Source organism: Lagopus muta, chromosome 8 (genome assembly GCF_023343835.1).
Source record: "Lagopus muta isolate bLagMut1 chromosome 8, bLagMut1 primary, whole genome shotgun sequence".
Lineage (NCBI taxonomy): Eukaryota > Metazoa > Chordata > Aves > Galliformes > Phasianidae > Lagopus > Lagopus muta.
This window is the reverse complement of record NC_064440.1, coordinates 6,354,684-6,376,710: the sequence shown is the minus strand read 5'-3', so window position 1 is coordinate 6,376,710 and position 22,027 is coordinate 6,354,684. Positions and strand designations below refer to the sequence as shown.

General features: G+C 40.6%; 1 protein-coding gene across 11 annotated transcripts in view; it reads right to left on the bottom strand.

The window, feature by feature from the left end:
• The window catches only part of TMEM163 (transmembrane protein 163), a 107,684-nt gene that overhangs the window by 67,788 nt on the left and 17,869 nt on the right, over positions 1-22,027 (bottom strand). For 2 of the 11 annotated variants that reach the window (XM_048953892.1, XM_048953894.1), the window contains exons 1-2: positions 18,549-18,978; positions 13,908-14,027 (exon numbers count right to left, since the gene is read on the bottom strand). The exons of 2 other annotated variants lie outside the window; for them this stretch is intronic. In XM_048953892.1, the coding sequence (XP_048809849.1) occupies positions 13,908-14,027; positions 18,549-18,702 (274 nt within the window). In that variant the 5' untranslated portion in view covers positions 18,703-18,978. Of the gene's footprint in view, positions 1-13,907; positions 14,028-18,548; positions 18,986-22,027 lie in introns of those variants that run through there. 7 more of the 11 variants (XM_048953891.1, XM_048953896.1, XM_048953902.1 and 4 more) reach the window with 7 other exon arrangements.

The following is a 22,027-nucleotide window of genomic DNA, read 5'->3' as shown; positions in this document are numbered from 1 at the left end:
CAATGTACAAGCCCTCTTTGCTCTCACCTTTTGTCCTTCCAGAGAAAGAAACAAGAAAACAGCGTTCTTCTAAGAACCCATTCGATTTCTCCCAAAATAAGCATGGGGACAGATGAGGTGATAGAGACAAAATATGACTGCAAGACATGAAGGGTTAGGTTTTGTTCTTGCACTTAGAGTTTAATGCCACTGCTGAGTCTGAATGCAGTCAGATCAGCAAATTATTTATTAACAGAGCAATTCATTCCAGTTACAGATTTCAGCAGAGCAACCAAAGGCAGAAAACTTTCCTGGAAGGCCATATGAGACACATGGAATGTCTTTAATGGAGAGAGACAAGTAGTCCATAGAAGTCTTAATACTGTTGGTACTACTGTTGAACTACTGGACCTACTGAAGGAAGAGGAAGATGTTTATACAAAGTGACAGAGGGCAGGGCTCTCATCCCCACCTCAAACTCAGCTCAATAGCTATAGCTGACATGGAAACATGAAACTGTGATCTTATCCCATTCAACAGCAGCAGGAGGAACTGAAGATTATTTAAAAAGACAGCATCAGAAATCAGAATGATTTTTATTTTTTGCTTTTTAACAGGTGGAGCTAAGAAGAGAGATTGAAGAAAACCATATGCAGACACATTAGCATCCCCTTCAAAGTCCTAGGTATCTTCTCTATTTTTGCAGTTTCTATAGCCATACTAGCAGTCAATTTTACTGCAAAAACGTGAGATTCTAAGGTACGTAAAAGCAACACTTAGATACACACCTCTGTAGAAAAACTCAAAGCTCCAGATCATGATCCTTCGGAGGTACATGAAGAGGATGTGAATAATATCCATGAGAACAAACCAAAAAACTGCATCAGTCATTTAAAATTCTAGTATCTAATTCATTTATAATCTTTACCTTAAATTAGAGTGACCAGAACCGAGAGAAGCCCTCAAAATCCAAATGCAGTGTGATAACAGAAAAATGCAGCGACCAACCAACAGCAGAACAGCAGAACTAGAAGCAGAATGTCATTTACCTAAGCAAAAACAATTACCTTACACTGGATTTACGAGGTAATAGATGAAGTTAGAGGCAGATATCTGAGGACAGCTTAGTGACAGTGAAACTAAAGGTATAATGCTAATAGATTTTGGCTTCAGCCAAAATCCCACCTCAAAAGCATGAGCACATGCTCGCTGGCAGAGTCTTCAAAACAAAAAGGTCCTTCTTTGAAGGAGGCTAATTCTTAGTTTCACTAGGCTGCTGACACAGGCTGTGACTTTCCCAATCTCCATTTTGTTCCAGTATCCCAAGGCTCACACCATCGGGTGTGAAAGTCACAATCAATTCTGATTAAAGTCATGCAAGTGAAATCAGGGCTTATGCATACTGTAAGAGCTATCCATTATCATTAACTGGATACATTTTACTAATTTCCACGCATTTTATCTAACCTCCCAGTGAAATCATTATACGTACACTCAAAACATTAAAACATGGAACACACTGTAAACGTTTGGGTCTAAAAGCTGTTCTTGCAATATGTAGTAACATACTCTTTTGCACTTTTAGCTCATTGCAAATGTGAAACCTTTTCCACTGCAACAGGAAAAAGACACCATGTGCATTCACTCCTAATTGCACCCCAGAGATGGACACGTTCATACTGAAGATCAAATCAACTGCTTTACAAAATAATGCTGCTGTGAAACTGGCTGTAAGGCTCAGGTAGCAATATCACTTCTTAAACTACAGATGACTGCGAAATACATCACTTGGATGATAGCTAAAAAGATTCATTGCAAGTAAAGGTCAGGCCCTCATGTGTCCACTGCTTCTGATAAATAACCTATTTATACTTGCATGAGAAATTCTAAAAAAAGACATAACTGAGCAGGATGAACATCAGCAAATTCAATTATTTACCTTCAAATGTGCCTTTTTTTTTTTTTCCTAAATGTGTTTCAGGAACAGATAGCATGGGAAGCTTTTGTTTTTTCATTAAATTTGTTTTGTCTCACTAGCAGCCAGAAGTAAGCTTACTTACTCTGCCAACCAGCATGTGAGTGAATCAATGGTTTTATAACCCTGACCCCTAGCTGTCTCAATTTTCTTGAGAGCTAACTTTATCTGAAATTGAGAATGCATCTTGAGAAACACTGCGTCCACATGATGCAATTCTATTCCACACAATATTCAGCAATGCACTACATACTACTGCTCCAAATCACAGCACCTGCATCCTTATAACATACATCAGATTGTTCAACCAAATTATTACGCCTGCAGCTTTGCAACCCAGTTGTGAAATCTGTTTTCCTTGGTGCTGTCTCCTGTGTAGAACAAGATGGCTGAGTATAAAAAAAAACTTCCTTGTATCACTTGCTTGTTTCTACAGTGGTGTACAGCCAAGTTTGGAGACTCTTTATCAGGATGGTGCACTGAAGATTTCTACTTTTGTTTAGCATAGACACAACTGGATTCCAGTCCTGCTTTTCAACTGGAAGCATGCCTGCTTTCTTGAATGATGAGAATGCCATGGCAATCTTCAGGTCCACCTACCGCTCACGTTGTTTAGTCTTCCATTAAAGGAAAAGCCGATTGTGCTCACAGCTGTATGGTACATCAACAAAGCCAGGATTATAAAAATATTCTACAGGAAAGCAAATAGCAAAAATCTTCCACTTCTGAAAGTACTCAAGTCATCTGTCCATAAGATAATCAGAAAAGCCGTTGGTTTCTTTCATTCCAGGGACACTGAGCATGAGAATAGTGAAGCTGCTGAGGCTGACGGCAGCTCTGTAAGCAGATACAAAGACTTGGCAGCCACTACACATGTGACACTGACACTTTCTCAAGACCTACCTGAGCACACACAACAGTTGGATACATTTTACTAATTTCCATTAGAAAGTAGGTTCAGTGCTAATATGTGTCCTTCAAACTCTTAGAGCTCCTTTATATTGCTTCCCTAATTCCAACCCACATTTTCAAAAGCTACTCAGTTCACCCAAAAAAGTACTGTATGTACAACAAACCTAGTACATCCCTGCAAAAATTAACATCAGGCTTGTGCTGACATGACAAGTTACTACAAACTTCAGGTCAAACAGGGGAAAAAAATGGGTTATTTCCTAAAAGTAAATATTCAAGGCCTCACTAACATGTTCATAGCAACAATTAGACACTAAGGGCTTTTTATCTGCTGCTCAAAGAGACTTAAAAACTTTTTAAACAGTCAATTTCCATAAGGATCTCTTCTTTGCCATCAAAATCCTCCCTGCACTTCAAATTCAAGGCAGGTATTTCCCAGAATTCTCCTGTCTTACTGCATTTCTCTATGGTATTTATTTGACAGCAGTTGTAAGTTATAAGAAATCCTTTCCAAAATCTATTTGGCCAGTGAAAACTGTTACTGAGAGCAAAACTGGAAGCATAGTTCTCTCAGCACTGAAAAAGCAACATTAATAACATTTACCCTTCTCTACTGTCGACCAAACGAGAGGAGGACAAAGAAAAGAAATCCATGCCCATAAAGAGTTGCTACTGGGATTATTATGGAATCACTAAGTTTGGAAAAGACCTCTGAGATCACGAAGTCCAACTATCAGTCCATCACTGCCATGCCAACAAGCCATGTCCTTCAGTGCCACATCAACTCTTTTTAATACCTCCAGGCACAGTGACTCCACCACCTCCCAGGGCAGCCTGTTCCAATACCTGACCACTCTTTCAGTGAAGAAATTAATTCTTCCTACTATCCAACTTGCTATCATACGCTACCTCATGTTCTTGATGAATCTACCAGGCTAGCCAGCCTTGGAGCACAACAGCAATATAAACCAAAATTCATCAACCCAAACACGTCACTCCACTGCACACTTTGTAAAATTACTACAGCCCAGGCAGTGAGTCCAATATTCCTAAATGTGTTCAATTGCAACCACCTCAGCACAACAAATCCTGCAATGCTGAAGTAGCTTTCACCAGGTAAACCTCAACAAACCACAGAAATTATCTCACAAATCAGTAGTACTGAGACAAAGCAAGAACTTCCTAGAATTAAAACTGCAAAATTCAGAGCACTTTTTCCATAGACATATGATGCACATAAACACATCAACTACTATATAGCAAAACACTCCCATTTTTGGCAGAAAATTCACCTACCTTTTCATGCACCTAAACCTGATGTGTACAGATGGTGAATAAGCTTGCAGCAGTAAAGCAAACAGTTTTCCCAAAGCTACAAAGCAAGCTTGGGCTACGACCAGGACTAGAATAGTCCCTGAAGTAAATTCTTGGCAAGATCACTGTGAATTGAGTTAGTGTTATTTCACCTATTTTCCTCAGCCTTTCAAAATGCTTGTGAAAGCTTAAATCTGTTTTAAATTGATATCAAGCCATGAATGCCAACATTTCTTGTAAATTTTCTCCAACTGAAGATCTCCCCCCTTTAAATAATTATAAGCATATTTAGGAGATCCTTAGCCCAAAAACTCCATAGGCCATTAGGCACCACTTGCCACATTATTCCTTAAATCCAAGCCTTGTTTTCATCCATCAGATGCTTCTCAGCAGGGAAACTACACACGACAACCCAACAAACACCTCTTAGTGGGAAAATGGCAGGAATCTCTTCCAGGGAGCAGGGTTTCTCCCAGGCATTCACCAGGATTCAAAAATCACAAAACTGGATCATTTGGATCATTTGTCTTAATATCACTTTTTTTTCACCCCCATGCACAAGCAATAGCAACAGTCTTCACACAATCGGAATTCACATGGTAAAAAGCACATAATGAATTTTACTTCCTTAACTAACAGTCTGTAGAAATTAATTTGCTGTCCTATTTTTCCATGTCTAGAGAGAGACTTGTTAAATTACCTCTCCTTTTATTGTTGCAGTTAATTACACACAGAAATACCAAGTCATGCTAAATGAAAAGGATACAGAGTTTATTATTAGTTTCTAATGTGCCACATTGAAGAGCAAACGAATTGGCCCTTTTGGGTACTATTAGTTCCACACAGTTAGGCATTATGGTCTGATATACGTTAGCAGCAGCAAGGCAGAGAACAGTGAGGTCTAACAAGTTGGGAGGTAGGCAGTGATCCATCCAGCCCTCATTCACACTCTCACAAAACAACAGGCAAAGACTGATGCCTTTCACCTTCTTTCTATGTCCCCAGCAGTGTGCGCATACAACTTGATCAGCACGGAACAATGCTAGCACAGACTGCCTCACTGCTTGTGCTGCTTGGCAGTTTTCTCCTAACTTCTTTGCCAAGCAGGAATTGATCTTCCATCACCTCAAGGAACAGCTGCAGGGTTAGAAAACAATCTTTCACCTTTCCAATCTTTAGTAGCTTTGTTACCAACTTCCATAATGCTGCTCAGGTCTGATGGTGTCACTCAGCTCTGTCCTGTTCTGCATGGAATATTTAGAAACACTTCTCTATGATTCATGAAATTTGTACTCAATGAGCACTCAATGAGCCAATCATAGTTCTGAAAGAGCATCCTTATCATGGAAAGATCACAAATCATTCTTTTGATCCCACACATAAGTTAGGCAGCTTCCATAAAATATCATTTTTGAGGAACTTTTTTCTAATTTAGACTTCAGTATTCAGATACTCTATCAGGCCTAGCAGGAGATTGTAGGAAACTACGTTTACTTCTCCCAGTTACAGATCCTAGCTGAACTGCAGACTGCATTTGCATTCTATTAAATCTCCCACTGAATGATAATAAATCTTTCCTCTAAAATTTGAGAGTTTTTCTTTTCAGAGCTCAGGGAAATGCAGTCATTCTTTCACCATTTATATGTCTCATTAAAAAATGATCTGAGGACAAAGAGCCTGGAAGTACATTTTCCTCACCTTTGCATATAGAGAAGATGGATTGTACTTAACAGTTCCTTGATGCATAATCTTCAGTAGCAGAAGATACAGAGATCTAATGAAAAACCTTCATCTGGGATTCAGCTACAGATCCAGTTCTGCAGAAGATCTCATTATCTCAGCACTGCACCTAACTTAGAAATGGCTCAGAGATCTCTCCAGAAAGTCAGAGCTTGTAGTTACAACCATTAAAAGCCACTTTCACATAGCAGTTCCTGGAAGGCACAATGCTCTTGTCTACTTTCATGACATTTGTCAGACTATCCCCCTTCCTCTACAATTTATGTCTAGCAAAAAAATACCAGCTGGTTATTTCTGGTCACTTCTTTGACTAAGCACTGACTAATCTGCCTCCTTGAACTCTTTTCTTTCTTTTTTTTAATGCACATCCAAAGAGCACAAGATAGTAACAGATCATACAGGAAAGTCACAAATACATAGGACCTCTTTTTTCTGAGGAGGTTGATTTGCAAGTGAAAGTTAATGTTTTATTTAAAATTACCTTGCCTTCCTCTGTCTCCAGATATTTGGCTTCCATCTTTGCCAAAGATTTATGATAATCCTTATTGGAACAAAACTAATTCCACCCAGTTGCACTGCCCTTTTAATACAACGTAACAAAGTCTCCCTGTCTTTCAATTGGAATAATTTGTACCAATTGACAATACAGTGGCTTGACAGGATATCAAAATCTAAGTACGTAAATCAGAGATCAGAACTGCAGACCTTTATCTCTCAGTACCATTGTCTCAATGGAAAAAAAAAAAAAAGAAGAAAAAAAAAGTATTTTTAGCTATTTTTGTTTTAGACTTATATCTGTGTAACAGTTTTGATCAGCTACAATAATGGACTGACCAAACTACAGAAATTATTTTGCAGTGTGCCAGAAATGCATCTACCACCATACTGGAAAAGCAGAGCAGTTTGACAGAGAGTAATGGGCATCTATTACATTTACTTATAGTGATAAATAATATTTTCAAATGAAATATTAGATTAACTTACCAAACTGCATTTTTCACAAGATTAGTATTAACTTGCCTCTTCTTAAAAACTGTCATAGCATGTAAGAAATAAGAGCTACAAGACAATTAGTTTTGTGATCTTGCTGGTGGATTTTCAGAAGTGTCCTTTCCTTAACTCTGGATGAGCAACTTTAAAAGAGGCAGTGCCACCTGGTGAAACACCACCCTTTCTTATCCCAGTTTTCTCCACTACCACTCCATACACACCCTCAGCCTCTCAGAAGCACTCATTTCCATCATCACCACCAGTGCATCACTAGTGTTGGCAACTAGAAGCACATTTGTCAACCAATGGTATTTCTACTGGAATGTGGCAAAGATCTGCTGGGAGCTATACTTGATAGCTGTGTTGTAAGGAAGCAGGCACTGCCCTTGGGATTATTTCACTGCTATTAAGTTCTTCCTACAGTTCTCCAGGCAAAGCTGACCAGGACTTGCTTGGACTTGTTCATCTGTGTCCTCAGCAAGCTTTGAGACAATGATGCAAAAGAATAACCTCCTCACATACCGAAACAAGTTGAGTCACCTCCAGCAAGTTGGAAATAAAAATCTATGTTCAGAAAGTATTAAAACGTAACAGGCTTCAGACCTTCAGCAAAAGGAACACTGCTACTGATAAATCACAGTGAGTAAGAGCTGAGGTGAGCCTACCAAAGCAGAACATTTATTTAAAAATTGATATAGTAGACATTTTGATGTCTACTAAGTTAGAATACATTAATATTTGAAAATTTCTGGCAGAAGAAAACAAACCAGAAAATATAAAAATATATTTTTAATATGGCGTAGGATTTATATAATGCAGTAGATGCTAATAACTGTTACAGTTATTTAGGACTAGATATTGCCCTGCTCTATTGCACAGCTTTGCACAAAAAATCCTCTAAATCTCAGCAAAGACAGACAGGAGGACAGGGGACAGCCTTGTGATTGTGATTTGTACACTAAATAGCTTAGCACACTCGAGGGTTCCTCATTCTTTATGAAATGATTTTACAGCTCTAGCTTTCCCTGAGCATCAGCACTGAAGTTTAATTCCTGGAGATCATCTTCTCTCAGCAGGAAGGAGTCACCATTTAGATCAAGGAATTATTACGTTTCAAAAAGGAACAGGGTGTTATACCTTAGAGGTTAGCATTTAAAAATGAACTCAGTTGGTTCAATAAACATCCAGCACAGCAACAATTTTTCAATTTTTGTCCGTTTAAACATACAGATACAATCCCATCCTGTATCTACACTACCTAGATCTCACAGGCTTCTGTCACAATTTGCCCATCAGCTCAGTAAAAAATGTCATGACGCGTGAAGCGCTGCAGATTTTCGACCTACACTTCAACAGTTATCGGTCCTGAACTTGACACCCATATGCTATTTTCTCCTACCAAGAAAGTCACTTGGAGTTTTGTACGCCTAAAAAAAGACAGGCCCTTTTGCTTGCTTCTCATTTCATTTTCAGTGAATGAAAACTGTATTTTGCTGTTCTGAACTGCGGTCTGACCTGTACAAAAGGCTGTCTTTTGCCAGTGCTGCACAGGTAATTGAGTTTTGTCCTTTACATCTTACATATAACATAATACAGGACCAAGCTCTGTTTTCAACTGTATTGATGCAACTATGAGGTCAACAGGGCTACACAAGTGTCACCATTATCAAAACTTTACCTTGGGAACGTAAGCTGTATATTTCATTAACACTTCTGGGAGTCTACAGTCCTGAAGCACCTGTCTATTTGTAGCTGATGTAATTAACTGCCCTGAGAAATGAAAAACGAGGAATTTGCATACTATCACACAATAGTTCTACTCTGTATTTTGCCCCTTTATTTGGTTTTAAGTTTCTGAATGGTGTTGTCCTAAAACGTAACTTTCTGAAAACGCACTCAGACCCTCAGGAGTGAGAAATGCAATTCTGTGCAGCTCCCAGAAGAGAAAACACCAAGACTTTCCATGCCATTGGGGATCCTGGAGAATCCTGCTCAGGTACACAGCTGACACACTGTTACACAGGTCTGAGTTCAGAATGCCCAGCATTTTTCCAAAATTCAGTGACCTTTAAATAATGTTGAATTGGACATCCAAAATAAAGAGCCTCAGAGTCATGAGCCTTTATCTACATTTTCTGTTAGCACTGTGTGCTAACACTCTGTGCCCAGAGAACGCTGCTGTGCAAACATGAAGGAAAGTCCTCATATATTTAACTTTTTTCAAGCAACATTAGGAATAGGTCACTGGGAAAATGATACATTCATCAATAAATTAACATAGCCACCCCCAACTCAGTTGTATAGGCAGCATGCCTGAGATGAGAAATGAGGCATTACACCACAACATCCACATCTGAGCATCCAGAGGACATCTTCACTTGCTCAGTTTCTCCCATGTAACTCCATTTTCACTGCATCAGAATAACATCACAGGGGAGAAGAATCAGCAAACAAGTCCTACAGGGAGCCAAAATGTGATCTGATGGCTGGGTTTAGTTATTTGAATGAAAAAAAGTAGGCCTGGATCCAGACTTTCTAATGTTTGTAGGCATTTGAATGTAGAGAATCTGAACTAGCATGAGCCATCTGAACTGTGAGGAATTTCTAACCCCAAACTTCTTTCTCCCCGCGTTTCAAGCAACGTGCTTCTCTAATTTCAGCAACATGGAAGTTTGCTTTAATAAAATAACTTTCTGGTTTCTGACAGCTCTTTCCTCAGCATTTTGCAAATAGCCCAATGTCAGCTTTTTCAGTGATGCATCCACTTGCAGAGCCTATTCAGGCCTGCTGCAGCCACACTGGGATAGGCTGTCTCCAAGTTGCTTCTCGACAGCCACCCTTCACAAAGCAGGCATACATTCTAAATCAAGCTCTGACTACGAATCTACCCAACCTCTGACTACAAAGAGGGCTTTCAGTGCAGAATTTTATCTGTACGTTGTTGTGATATATTGATATGACTGCTCCATTCATTGGGAAACAATTTTATCAATTTTAGTTAATCAAATCAAGAAGATGAATGAACAGAATGCTTTCTGTGAATCACAAATCTAAGCTGGACAAGAAATACCAGAGAGAATGTGAGATGTTTTCTGCTTTTGTAGTGTTATCAGAGATTAGGTCTTTGGGTAGAAACTAAACTAGAACAGCAAAGCCATATTTGTGTATTTTTCAGAATTAGACTTTAGTACCAGGAATGTCAAGACACAAAGAATAACATTTCAAAACACAGGAATTCCATTCCACCTGTAGCAATCCCTCATTCTCTATTGTAACACTGAAACAAGGCTCACTATGAACTTACAGTACTGCAGCTCCAGAAAGAAGTTATGGTTATTACAAAATGATTTAGATTGCACCATTATAGTACACACAAATATGCATTAAAAGTGTTTTATTATGCTAACATTCTTCTCTTGGGTTACTGTATATCAGAGAGATGTAATTATATCAACATGGTTGCTCCATTACTACTTGGGGTGCTGAGCAACAAGCCAACATTCATCTTTGTAACTTTTACTGTGCTTAGGCTCTGTTTCTGACTACATATTTGAAAGGATCAAAATCCACTCTCGATGATAATTCCACAAGCATGGATATTTCAGGCAACACAGAAATGAAAAGTGAAATCAACGGATCTGTCAGGCATTGCTCAGTATCTGAACGTAAACATATTGCACAAAACCCACAAATGTCAGAATATGCATAACTGATCCTAAGCAAGCCTAACTTACAGCCACTGTAGACAACATCATAAGGTTCTGCTGACAACAACAGTTTTACAAACTGAAGTATTTAAGGACTTCACAGAAGCCTTGTGCAACTACGTGCTGGCAAGCAATACCTTCAGCAGCACCCAGAGCTGAAGGGATCCCAGTTACCATCCAGTGCAGGTGTTGTGTTTAGAGATGGGAAAGCAGTGTTTAGAGACTGCTGAAGCTTCCAAGTGGTCTTTTAAAAGTACAGCACTTCTATGGTAAAATGAAGTATATTAAATGCCTGATGGCAAGAGATCTTTTCATTCAGTTGAAGGAAAACCCTGATTTTGCTGTTATGGAAGTTCTACTTCTCAACGTTTGTGAACAAAAGATAGCAGTTTCATTTTCCCTTAAGCAGTCGATTTGTTCCAGACCCAACTAGACTAATTCAACCTCTTCAATGCTGAGAACAAACCCAACTTTGATGCATACATCAACAGTTCTCCTCCTCCCTTCCAGTACTTAAACCCACAAAATAGCCCGTATCGGAAAGAACAAATTCCAATCACCTGAGGCAATTATAAAACATACATATATATATATATACATATATGTGTGTATGTTTTATAATTATATATATGTATATATATACACATATATATATACTATATATGTTTTATATATATATATACAAGCATATGTAATAATATCATCATTTTAATTTATACACACTTAACTCCCCAAAAAAAACCACATTCAATAATTTGCTTCCCATCCTCCTCAGTTACCAAAAAGTTGCCACCAGCAATGTCCCATCAGGAATATAGGTTCTAAAGAGCAGCAGAAAGATGTCATGAAAAGACACCCAGTGACCCAAATGAGACCTGCTGTCCAGCAGCCATCCTGCTCCTCCATACAGCACTGTACTCTGTGTGGAAATTTTGGTCAGAAGGTCTTTTTAAGAGTAAGCCCAATACAGAGGGGCAGGCCATTAGAAACAGAACAAAGTCTAGTTAAAAATAGAACCAGGAGATTTCTGAACCATCTCCCCATTCTGCACACAGACCATGCAACAAGCATTGTTCCCCTTAGAATTTTTCCTACCCTTCAGGTCCTCCATTGCCTCATCTTCATTTATCAAGTAATTCAGTTCCCTAGCCAAGTATCTTTATGACTTCAACTGCAGCTGCAAATGCAGTGTCATAAGTTACATTAGAAGAAAGTATTTTAAGGCCTATGAAAGTATTTACATACAGACTTTTTATGGAAATCATAAAGAGTAGTGAGAATACAGTCAGTGCTGCAAGAGAACAGACAGTGCAGTCACACAATTAGCACAGCAGGTCCCCATTTTTCACTGAAATACAACATCAGGGATACATTGCTAACACCTTACCACCACAGACAAGGGGTAAAAAGGAAATGGGATGCTTTAAATAGCAGGTGTTTGCAAAGAACTGGCAGTGTCAGACACCCCAAAGTGACAACTCGTCATTTATATCAAACAGGACACCACTCTGGTAAGCTGCCATGCCTCCCAACCCATGGATTGGCTAGAGGAACCTGCTAAAAGGACAGTAAAAAGGGTGAGCTCAGCCAGTGTAAAACAATAAACTGAGTAGAACTGCAAAAATGACATGGGGAAGCAAAACGATGAACCACCATATTTTCTTCAAATATTAAAAAGTTTTGATGTTAAGAATAGCAGAAGCCCTAACAATACTTCAGCTGGTTCCCCCTCTGCTCTTCACAAATTCAGCCCCATCAGATCACAAGAAAAGATTCAAAAATCAGGCTGCTATTAACAGCTGACTTCAGCAGTTCAATGCCATCCACTGCAACTGAACACGCAGAAACAGTGCATGCAGACAGAGACCACCTTCTTTATTGCTAGGTTGTTTCTCTGGGTTTCTTTTTGTAGAGTTTCTCAACACTATGATTGCCACAAATAAGTAAAACAGAAAATAAAAAGCTTCCGTGCAGCCTAATTTTTTAAAAATATCTTTTTAAAAGAAATTGAGTGTTTTATTGCCCATTTTGTACTTATATTTTGTAACTCTGACAAAATCAAGCCATTTCTCAATATTCCCTAAGATTGTTTTGTTCTAAAACATAGTTTCCTCAGTACAAAAGATAGACTAGAGCCTTTTCATTCAGCTGTCCTGCTTTGTTGTTAACATTCAAATTCTTTTTACAGTGCTAGATTTTGCTCTCAAGCATTCCTGCTCTTTTCTCTGCTTTTTGAATCAGGATATTGTACCTGAATTTCTATTAACATTGCTCCAAGTCATGTACGTCCAGTTTTCAGAGACCATTTGGTCAGATTCTAATAATGCCTCCTGGGAGCTGACACCAACTTCCAGCAGCAGGTCGAAGGCTGTAGATTAGGATAATAAAACACATGCTGCTGCAGCTACAAAAACAAACAAAAACCACAACAAAAAAGCAAGTCTGCCTTTATCAAGCTGAAAAATCATGGGGTTTTTTGTGGTTCTTCCCCCCCCCCCCCTCCCCCTTTTAAGTAGAGAACGTACCATTGCAAATATTTTGATCCAGGTTCCACAATTCTTTTTGTTTTTATGACAATTTAGTGCATTTTTGCACTAAACTAAAATATATCTTTATTTAGACAATGCAGTAGTTTTTTCCTGTTTTGAAATACAAGAAATATATTTTTCAAAGTAAAGATGTTTTGGTTCAATGCGTTGGGTTCTTTTTTCCTGAATTCTTTGTGTAAAGGCAAAATAGACAATATGTCCTGAGAATTATAGAAAACCACCAGCTAAACAAGAGGCTGGTTTTGTTCCTCCACGTTAACACTGTCTTCGAGTACCTGCCAAGTAAAAAAACTATATATTTCCCCTTATAATTCATTAATATTTCTTATACTGTTGCAACTATGAATCCCAGGTGGATTAAGGCTTATTTGACCTCTTTGGTTAAAGGCAATTCAGTGCATAATGATTTTTTACTGCACTCCGTAAAATGAACAATTTCACATGCATAAATGCTAGCAGGAATCAACATCTCCTGTTTCTTTCTCCGACCTTCAACAACCTTGTTCTTTGCAGAAAAAAAACCAACAGTTTTACTAATTCATAAGCACTCTGCAGACACAGGCAGCCCAGAGAGAAATCTTTTCAGCAGTCGCAAAGAAACATGAGAAAGCTTCCATAAAGATTCTGAGAAATTCTGAGAACCCAAAAGAATGCAAGGAAAAAAAAAAAATACAAAAAAAAAAATAGAGGAGAAAAGAAAAAGAAAGAGGTGTGAAGATTTAAAATATTCCCAATACTCACTGAAAGCAGCCACTGCAAGAGCCAGTGTGACAATAATGGAGACCCAGGAAACCCACAATGCCTTCTTTCTGTAGCTTTGAGCTTCATGAGGTTTTAGCCTTGTACTGCTTTCTAGTAAACCTGATAAGCAATAAGCAAAGAGGGTATGAACAATACATTGCTCTTTTTAAAGGCACAGCTGCGTTAGTTCAGACCTAAATCTCACATTCACATTCTATATTACTGTTAGAATCAATACAGAATCAAACCCTCCTCACACGATCATGGTTAGGTGAATGAAGCCATCAAAAATGTATGAGTAAGCAAGCAAAGCACACACAAGCTGTTTTGATTTCACAAAGAATAGAAAGCTTGCACTTCAGTCACTTAAAAGAGCACTGCAACTGTACAGCAGTGAACAGAAATTCCACCTTTACATCCACACAATGAAGGGCCCAATGCTACACTCACTGAAACCAAAAATCATTTCAGGAATTCAGGATCCTGAACACAATAAACATAGGAGGAAAATGCATGTCTGACAGTCTCTGAGAAGTAACCTACCAATGCACGGAAATACTGTGAGCATATTGCTCATCAAAGTAGAAGCAGGCACTCCTTAGAAGCAAAGCTATCACAGTTGAAAAGACCCCTTGAAGCACAGTCCCACATAGCAAGAATACATCTCCAACCAGAAGCTGCATTAGGGACTGATTGAAGAACAGTTCTGGCCTTACTGCAATCAGGGTAAAAGTCTGCTAACAGAAGCAAACAGGACTGCTTTCTCTCATTACTGATGCTTTCCATTAGTGGATTTTTTTTTCCACTTGTCTTAAATAGCAGAAAAGAATTCAAGTTAAAAAATAAAATAAAATTGCTTTAATTGGCTTTTGTTCTCTCAGCCTGGGTTTTAAGCCACTTTTTGGGTTGCATTCATAACCAAACAGGCTTGTCTTGTTTATCCCATTCAGATTCTTTCCTGCTGAAAATACTTATTTTATTTAAAACACACAAATACTTCTTTTTCACCAGCAAGTTGCAACTCAAATCTGCTCAGCTGGTAAGAGAAGGCGCAATGATTTTTCACTTTCTTAATAAATTACTCCAGGAATTGTGGGTGGCTTTTCTCAGATGACTATCTCGCCTGCCCCCAATGTACACAACACCAGTTTAATAATGCAGTCTTTCATCTGGTCTCACACCTTAGGCAAGGGCTAGAGAACAGAAGCAGATCACAATCTAACAGCTGAAGCTGTAATATCCTCACCTTCCCCAGTTTTATCTCCAGCCTTTCTCTCATTGTCACTCTGAGGGTGAGGACAAGCGATCTGCTTATAGGTGTGCTCCTGACTCTACATCATGCTTCACTCAGTCCGTTAATGTTACCAGATATTAATTTCAACTGACCGAAATACGCTGGCTGTAAACTGCATTGGTTTTGCAATCAATGCAGAAGTGGATCAGCCATCTCTGCCTCAGGGGCAGCATGTGTCAGTGAGGGGCAGGCGTCCAAGGGTAGGAACAATTTCAGCCACCAGATTTTATTCTGCCATTTCAAGCCTGTCAGAATGACCAGTTCTAATCCAAGTCTTGCTGGTCACATTCACTCCCTCTTGGAAAAATGTTTTATACTTTTTTATTCCTGCAAGGAAAGTGGACAGAGTTTCTCTATGAGAGTCCAGAAAGAAACTGGGAGAATTTAATTTAATGCTGTTCCTGTATTCTCAGAAAACTTAAAATACCGCCTGCCTTTTGTACTACATCCTGCCCTCTTTATGAACAAAAAATGAAGGCCTATTATGAAACAGTGCTTCTTACTACGTGAGTTCTTCTTCTAATACCTGAAATCTACCAAATGACAACTCTGAAAGGTCTGAGTCCCTTACAGGACTGCACAGCCATTTCTTACACAGTCTGCCTTCACTTGTGCAAAGGAATGGGTCTGTATTTTTGCAATGTTTCGCCCATATTTTTTCAGTATATATATACAGTTTAATTGCTATCTGCTGTGAGGTCATTAAAAACAGATCTTGAAATAAAGAATTAATTTCTACTAATGTAATCATGCAGAGAGCACCTTCTCATGTTTGTGGTATTTTCCCCCCTCTCCACTCTCCCCAGTTCAAAAATTCTAAATTAAGGCCCAAATCTTGTTGGAATGCAAAACAAGGTGGTTTCCCTAAGCCAATTCTGAGTATCAAGACCTCAAATCTGAAATAAACACAGAAGAGAATGGCAGACATCCTCACCTGGTTCATTCTTTAAAGACATCCTACAGTTCATGGCTACTGCTCACTACTACCTGGGAAGACCAACATATACAGTTGATAATTACAAATCAAATAGTATCCTAATTAAATTGAGAAGTGAATATTAAGCCCCATGGCTAGCATAGAACTCCTGATTGCTATTCATGTGTCGAGCACATGTCCAGTACAACAGAGACTGCAATCCTTATAAAACAGAACCACTTCTGCCGTGTGTGTGTGTGTCGTTCTCTCTCTCAAAATGGCTGGTATATTCCAGCTATCAGAGAGGTGATCCCTTCCTTCCTATAAGAATTCAAATACATTTACCATATTTAACATTTTAATCCCTTAGAAGGATCATATTGTTTTTAGGAGTGTCCTAGGGGATGGCATGGAATAATACAAACTCATTCACATCACTGCCAAACCCATAGCAGGATTCACATAACACAAATCAACACCAGCTCATTAATTTACACACAACAACGCAGTTCAGAAAGTAAACCTCCATAATTTTTTTTCCACTGACCATAAGAAAACAAATTTTAAGCAACCATTGGAGGCTGAAAGATATTCTGAAAGAACCTGCAATCTGCATTACAACAGAAATGAAAAGCTAATATCTACTGCTAAGATTCTTCCATTCTAAAATTAACATACTGGATGTTTTTACTACCAATATTTTATTTCACACACAGACATCCCTGAGGTAAAGAAGAGATCATGAGCTGGTTAAATCCACTGGATTTTTATTTTTTTATTTTTAGTACCTTCCTATATTAGCAGATTTTCTTTAAAAAAAAAAAAAAAATCAGAAGTAGAAAAAACCTGCCTAACAGTTGCAGAACACAAGCTTGGCATATTTGTGAAGCAATTCTAGGATATTCTTTACCATATGCTGACTTACCAGAAGTACTTTTCTGTTTGGCTAAGAGATCATTTTAAAATGTCAAGACAGAATTTGTGGAAGAGATAAGGCAAACAGAAAATTGTTCATCTAAGACATTAGAAGACCCCATCTGAAAAATTACCACTCATTCTGGATCTGCATCTTAAAGAGTAAATATCTTGTTCTAAAATTTGAGGTTATTTTTTATTTTTAGCAAACATGGAAGTATCATCTCTATAACTGGATCTGCTATGATTCATAGGAAAGGATCATTAGAAACAGTACAGTCTAAAAGGACAGACTGTAACAATTTCAATATGGACAACCTGCAAAAAGCATACCAGGATTTCCTCTACAATGACTGGGAATTATGCCTGTAGATGGAATTGGTGACTATAGGAAAAGTGATGAGAAAAAGATACTGCAAAGGCCACGAGAGAGTGTGAACACAGAGAAAGAAATAGAATCAGCTTTAGTCTCTTCTCACTCCAAGGAAGAGATAAGGCTATGTATATCAGATTCTCCCTTATAGGAATTCATACCAAGATGGCCAGCTTTCATCTTTAGCTCTGTCATACTGGGCACAAATTAAGAATTTCTGCGCTTAAACATCCACATCTGAACCCCAACCAAAATCTGTGGTGCCCATGATCTAGAATAGAACCAAAGCCTCAAACTGCCCCGAGTCAAGACGTCTGTCCTCCGCCATCGGATGCCACAGCCAGGTTCCCCTGGGAAGCGGATGCCCCCAGTGTGACTGAAACCTGCCAGGAAGACGGTGACTGCTCTTCCCCACTGCTGCCCCACTTCACACCCAGGAGATGTAAGCAAGCACAACAGGAGTTTGTAGAGCTGGGGAAGAATGGGAGATACGGGGTTACATGTATGATGGGAACGTGGAAGTGACTTTGGGATGCTTAAAGAAAAAAAAAAAGAGAGAGAGAAAGGGGGGGGGGGGGGGGTGGAAGGAGGAATGCAAGAGAGATGCTAAGCCTCGTATGTGAAATAAAAATGGAGACAAATTGCGTGAATCGGGAGCCTGGAGGCGTTATGGAGGCATTACGGAGGAGGGTTACAATGGCAGCTGGCGGCGCTCCCAGGGGGCAGCAGGTAAGCCAAGAGCCACGCACACAGGGACCAGCGTCCAAAATCAGCGCCTTTAAGGCTGAAAGCTAACTGACGCGGTTTGGAAGCCGGCGGCTTTCCATCCCTGGTCAGACAACCAGGTAAATAACAAAACAACAGTTTCGTGGGGCAGGGGTAGCGCAAGTGCCACGACGGGACCGCAGCGCCCTGCCCGCCCCTCACAGCCGAGCGGCTCTTCCCGCGCAGCGCCGCGGCAAGCAGGCGAGTTTCGGTCGAGGTGGGAACGACCACGAAGGGAATTTATAAAAATATCTCGGAAAGGGAAAACCCGGGGTAGGTTGGAGGCAGGTTGACAAACGGATGCCGGTTCGGAGGGGCCCGGGGACGGAGCGGGGATGTGACGGGACTCGTCCCGAGAGAACCGTGCGAAGCGCTCACCTCTGTCCTCCGGCCCCTCGCCGAACCGCCCGCTCTCCCCGATCCGTAGCTGCTCCTGCTGCTGCTCCCGGGCAGGCACGGGCGGGCTGCTCCCGGGGGGCTGCACGATGGCGGGGTCAGGAGTGCTGTCCAGGGCGGCTGCGGGCGGCTCCATGGCTCGCGGGAATCGGGCGGCGGCTGCGGAGCGAGGAGCGAGCGGAGCATCCAGCCCCGGTGCGAGCCCGGAGGGAGGAGGAGACTCCGGCTCAGAGCATCGGGGAGACGAGGAGAGAACAAACTCCTCCGGCCGCTCCCCGCGGCCGCCTCATCGCTAACCTCGCCGCCGCCGGGGGTGGGGGGGAAGCAGGTGGGAGAGCGGTGCCGCCTCCCCGCGCCGCCCGTCCCCTCCCCGCCCCAGGGAGCGGCTCTCCGCCGGCGGGTACGGCGCGCGGCCTCGCGAGGAGCGGCGCGCGATGGGCCGTCCCGTGCGGCGGGGCTGCCCTCGGGGCGGGCGGGAATTGCTTCTGTGGGCATCGGCCGGGAAGGGCTGCTGTGAGCCACCCCGGGGGGCCTCTCGCCCTTCGGAACCTGCAGGTGGCTCCAGCACCGTGGGCGTAATTAAGGCGGGCGGCCGAGTCGGTCCCTGGGGTGAAGGCTGAGGGCAGCGCTGCCGCGTGCCCGCTCAGCCCACCGGAGCCATTTGTCGCCATGCGCGCCCTTCTCCAGACCCCACAACGTAGAAATTTTGTTGTACTGACGGTCCTTTGTTAACAACGTTAGGCTAAAACCTGCCCTAAAAGGTACAGCGGTCTCGTGGAAGGGGGAGGTTGGAGCTGGAGGCCTGCCGGCACCCAGAGGAGCTCCCAGTTCACTCAGCTGCCATTCCCAGGGCTGGGGAACAGAGGGAAAAAATAAAAGCCTTGGGAGAACAGAAGTGGAAAAAATAGAAAGTGTTACTGATAGATCCGTGCCAGAACTGTTATCATCTTCTTCTCTGCTGGTTTCTAATGACTAAATCGAGAGGTGCAAATAAACAGAAGCAATTTCCATGCTAGCCCAGCTCCCAGTTGCGTGCTTGGTAGCATGCACATAAATTTTGGAACTGCGCTGTGCTTGGACTTGCATCTAGGAAAAATATCAGAAGGCCATCAGGCACTGCAGCCCAAGTACTCCACTGATATATATGCATGTAATCTCTATTATATTAAATAAAGATGAGGCCGTCTTTCTCTCTCAATAAATCAACAGATTTGGGGAGTACGGAAGGGCCAGGGGGAACCTAACAGTTATGCAAATGTATGAATATGATTTTATAAGCTGTTGATCTTGCCTTAAAAAGTTTTTGCAATGCTTTAGGAATGTCAGTTTGGGAATGGTTCATGGAACATCACAATGGCTTAATTTTTCCTTGAAACACCTCTTGGTTCTGTATGGCAATCTTCAAAATCACTTGAATGTATATTTTAAAATATTGATTACTTGAAAAATTAAACACCAGTGAACATTAAAGAAAGCGACATCAATTGTTATTTTAGGAACTGGCTGGCATTCAGGTAACTGTACAGAATGGGGTTGGCTGTCATGGTGAGAAGTTGGTGTTTGCTCTTTACATAATCTCGATTCCTTTGTGTACAGTTTGCTGTGCCTAGGAAATATTTTTGAAGTCTTCAGGCCCCTTTCATCTTCACCCTTAGCCAACCCACCCTGCTTTGTGAGGCTCTTGCTCTACTAGATGGATCTACATAAATATGAATATAAGAAATACCTAGGGTACTTTTCCCTCATGTAATGGATACTATAGTACTATAGACTATTTGTTCTCACTGTCAAAAGTTTCTCACCTGCATAAGCTAACACAAGTGAGTTATTTTAGGGAAATGTTTTTTTGAGTTTGGGCTTAGTTGGGAGAGGTTGGAAACGATTGACTGTGTTGTTGCTTTTTTTTTTTCTTAATTGGCAAATTATTCACAAAGGTTTGGTGACATTTAAACCTCCAAGATATGAGGAAACATCTGCACATGTATGCATGTAAGATATGATTGAAAAGTAGAAAATGCCTTCTTTTATTTTCTCAAAGTAACTGTCACTTAAAATGTGTTTGTAAAGAAATGAAGGTCCTTAAATGAGCAGAACCAGTTTAGTAGGCTTGTGAGAGACAAGGGATCGGGGTCAGATCTCTTTTCAGGATCCGGCAAGGATACAAGTACTTCTGGGAGGTATGCTTCCGTGTGGAGTTCATACAGTCCCTTGAAATTGCTTTAAGGGGTTTAATGCTCCCTAACTATTGCAGGATCCTTTCTCTTATAGGGAGATGTGTCCATTCCTTTCATCAATGGGAGATAGACTAGCAACTCTCAAACAATACCTCCTTTCTGTAAGTCTGTCTAAGCTACTTTAGCATTTTTATAGCTTACAGAAATGGTCCCAAGAGGAAAGTACCTGGAGATTCCTAATTCAGCTTCTTTACAAGGAAGTTAAAGCAGTAGGTTTCCAAATGATCTGAGCAGAAAAAACAAGGTGCCAAGAAGACCTCACCACACTTTTCAACTTTCATATATTCCTTCTTTTTTTAGATGTTCTCAGCTGCTGTTCTTACAGACTGGCAGGGTCTGCAGCTGTCTCTGGATAAATGCTGTAGTGTTCATGCTATAGCAAAGAATATGAGGCTTGCAAAGAATATTAGTGTTGTTTGTTTTTTTTCTTTAATTTCTCTATTCAGTACTTTGAAACATGGCCTCATGTGAGAAATGATGTACTCAGCCTTTTACAAATACAAAGTTGCTACTTTAAGCAGCTCCACAATGGAGAGGCATTCAGATCAGGCAATTATTTATATAAGCTAACTACGAAAAATCAGAAAGACCACCATGCCTCAGAAGCTGGAAACTGCTTTCCTTTCCAGCACTGCTTGCTATGTCTCACAATAGCTCCTTCACCCAAAGTATATTCCATTGGATAAAAAAAAAGTAGAGTTGGGGGTTTAAAGGCCTGAGTCTGATTTTCCAGCCCTGTTGTACTTCTTGTGTAGCAATTGTGTACACAAAGATAATTAAGAGAAAAAGGCTCGACCATAATAATTATATAATATTATTTCTTGGCCCCTTGAATATCCTTTTGTTGGGTATGAACAACAAGAACAAAGTAAAAGAAAAGGAACCATTTCCCTGGGTTCAGTCTGGGTAGACTGATACCATGCCAAATGCTGCAGCTGCTGCAAGATTAATACACACTCACAGAATTTTGCTCTGTTAGAACCACCTGCAATTCCCATAGCATTCTGGCTTCCATGAAGTGGTGGCTCCAAACAAAATGGAGCTCTCTTGCACTACAGCAACCAGAAAAGATGAAGACAAGCAGGAGTTTTCATCGTCTGGATTGTCTGTAGTCTGGTTTTGCTGAGGTTATTTGTGGTGGTGGTGGTTTGTACTTTCTTCCTTTCTAACCTTCCTCCTCCTTTCTTCTGAATAAAGGAAAAACCACTCTCAGATTTGAGCTTTTTC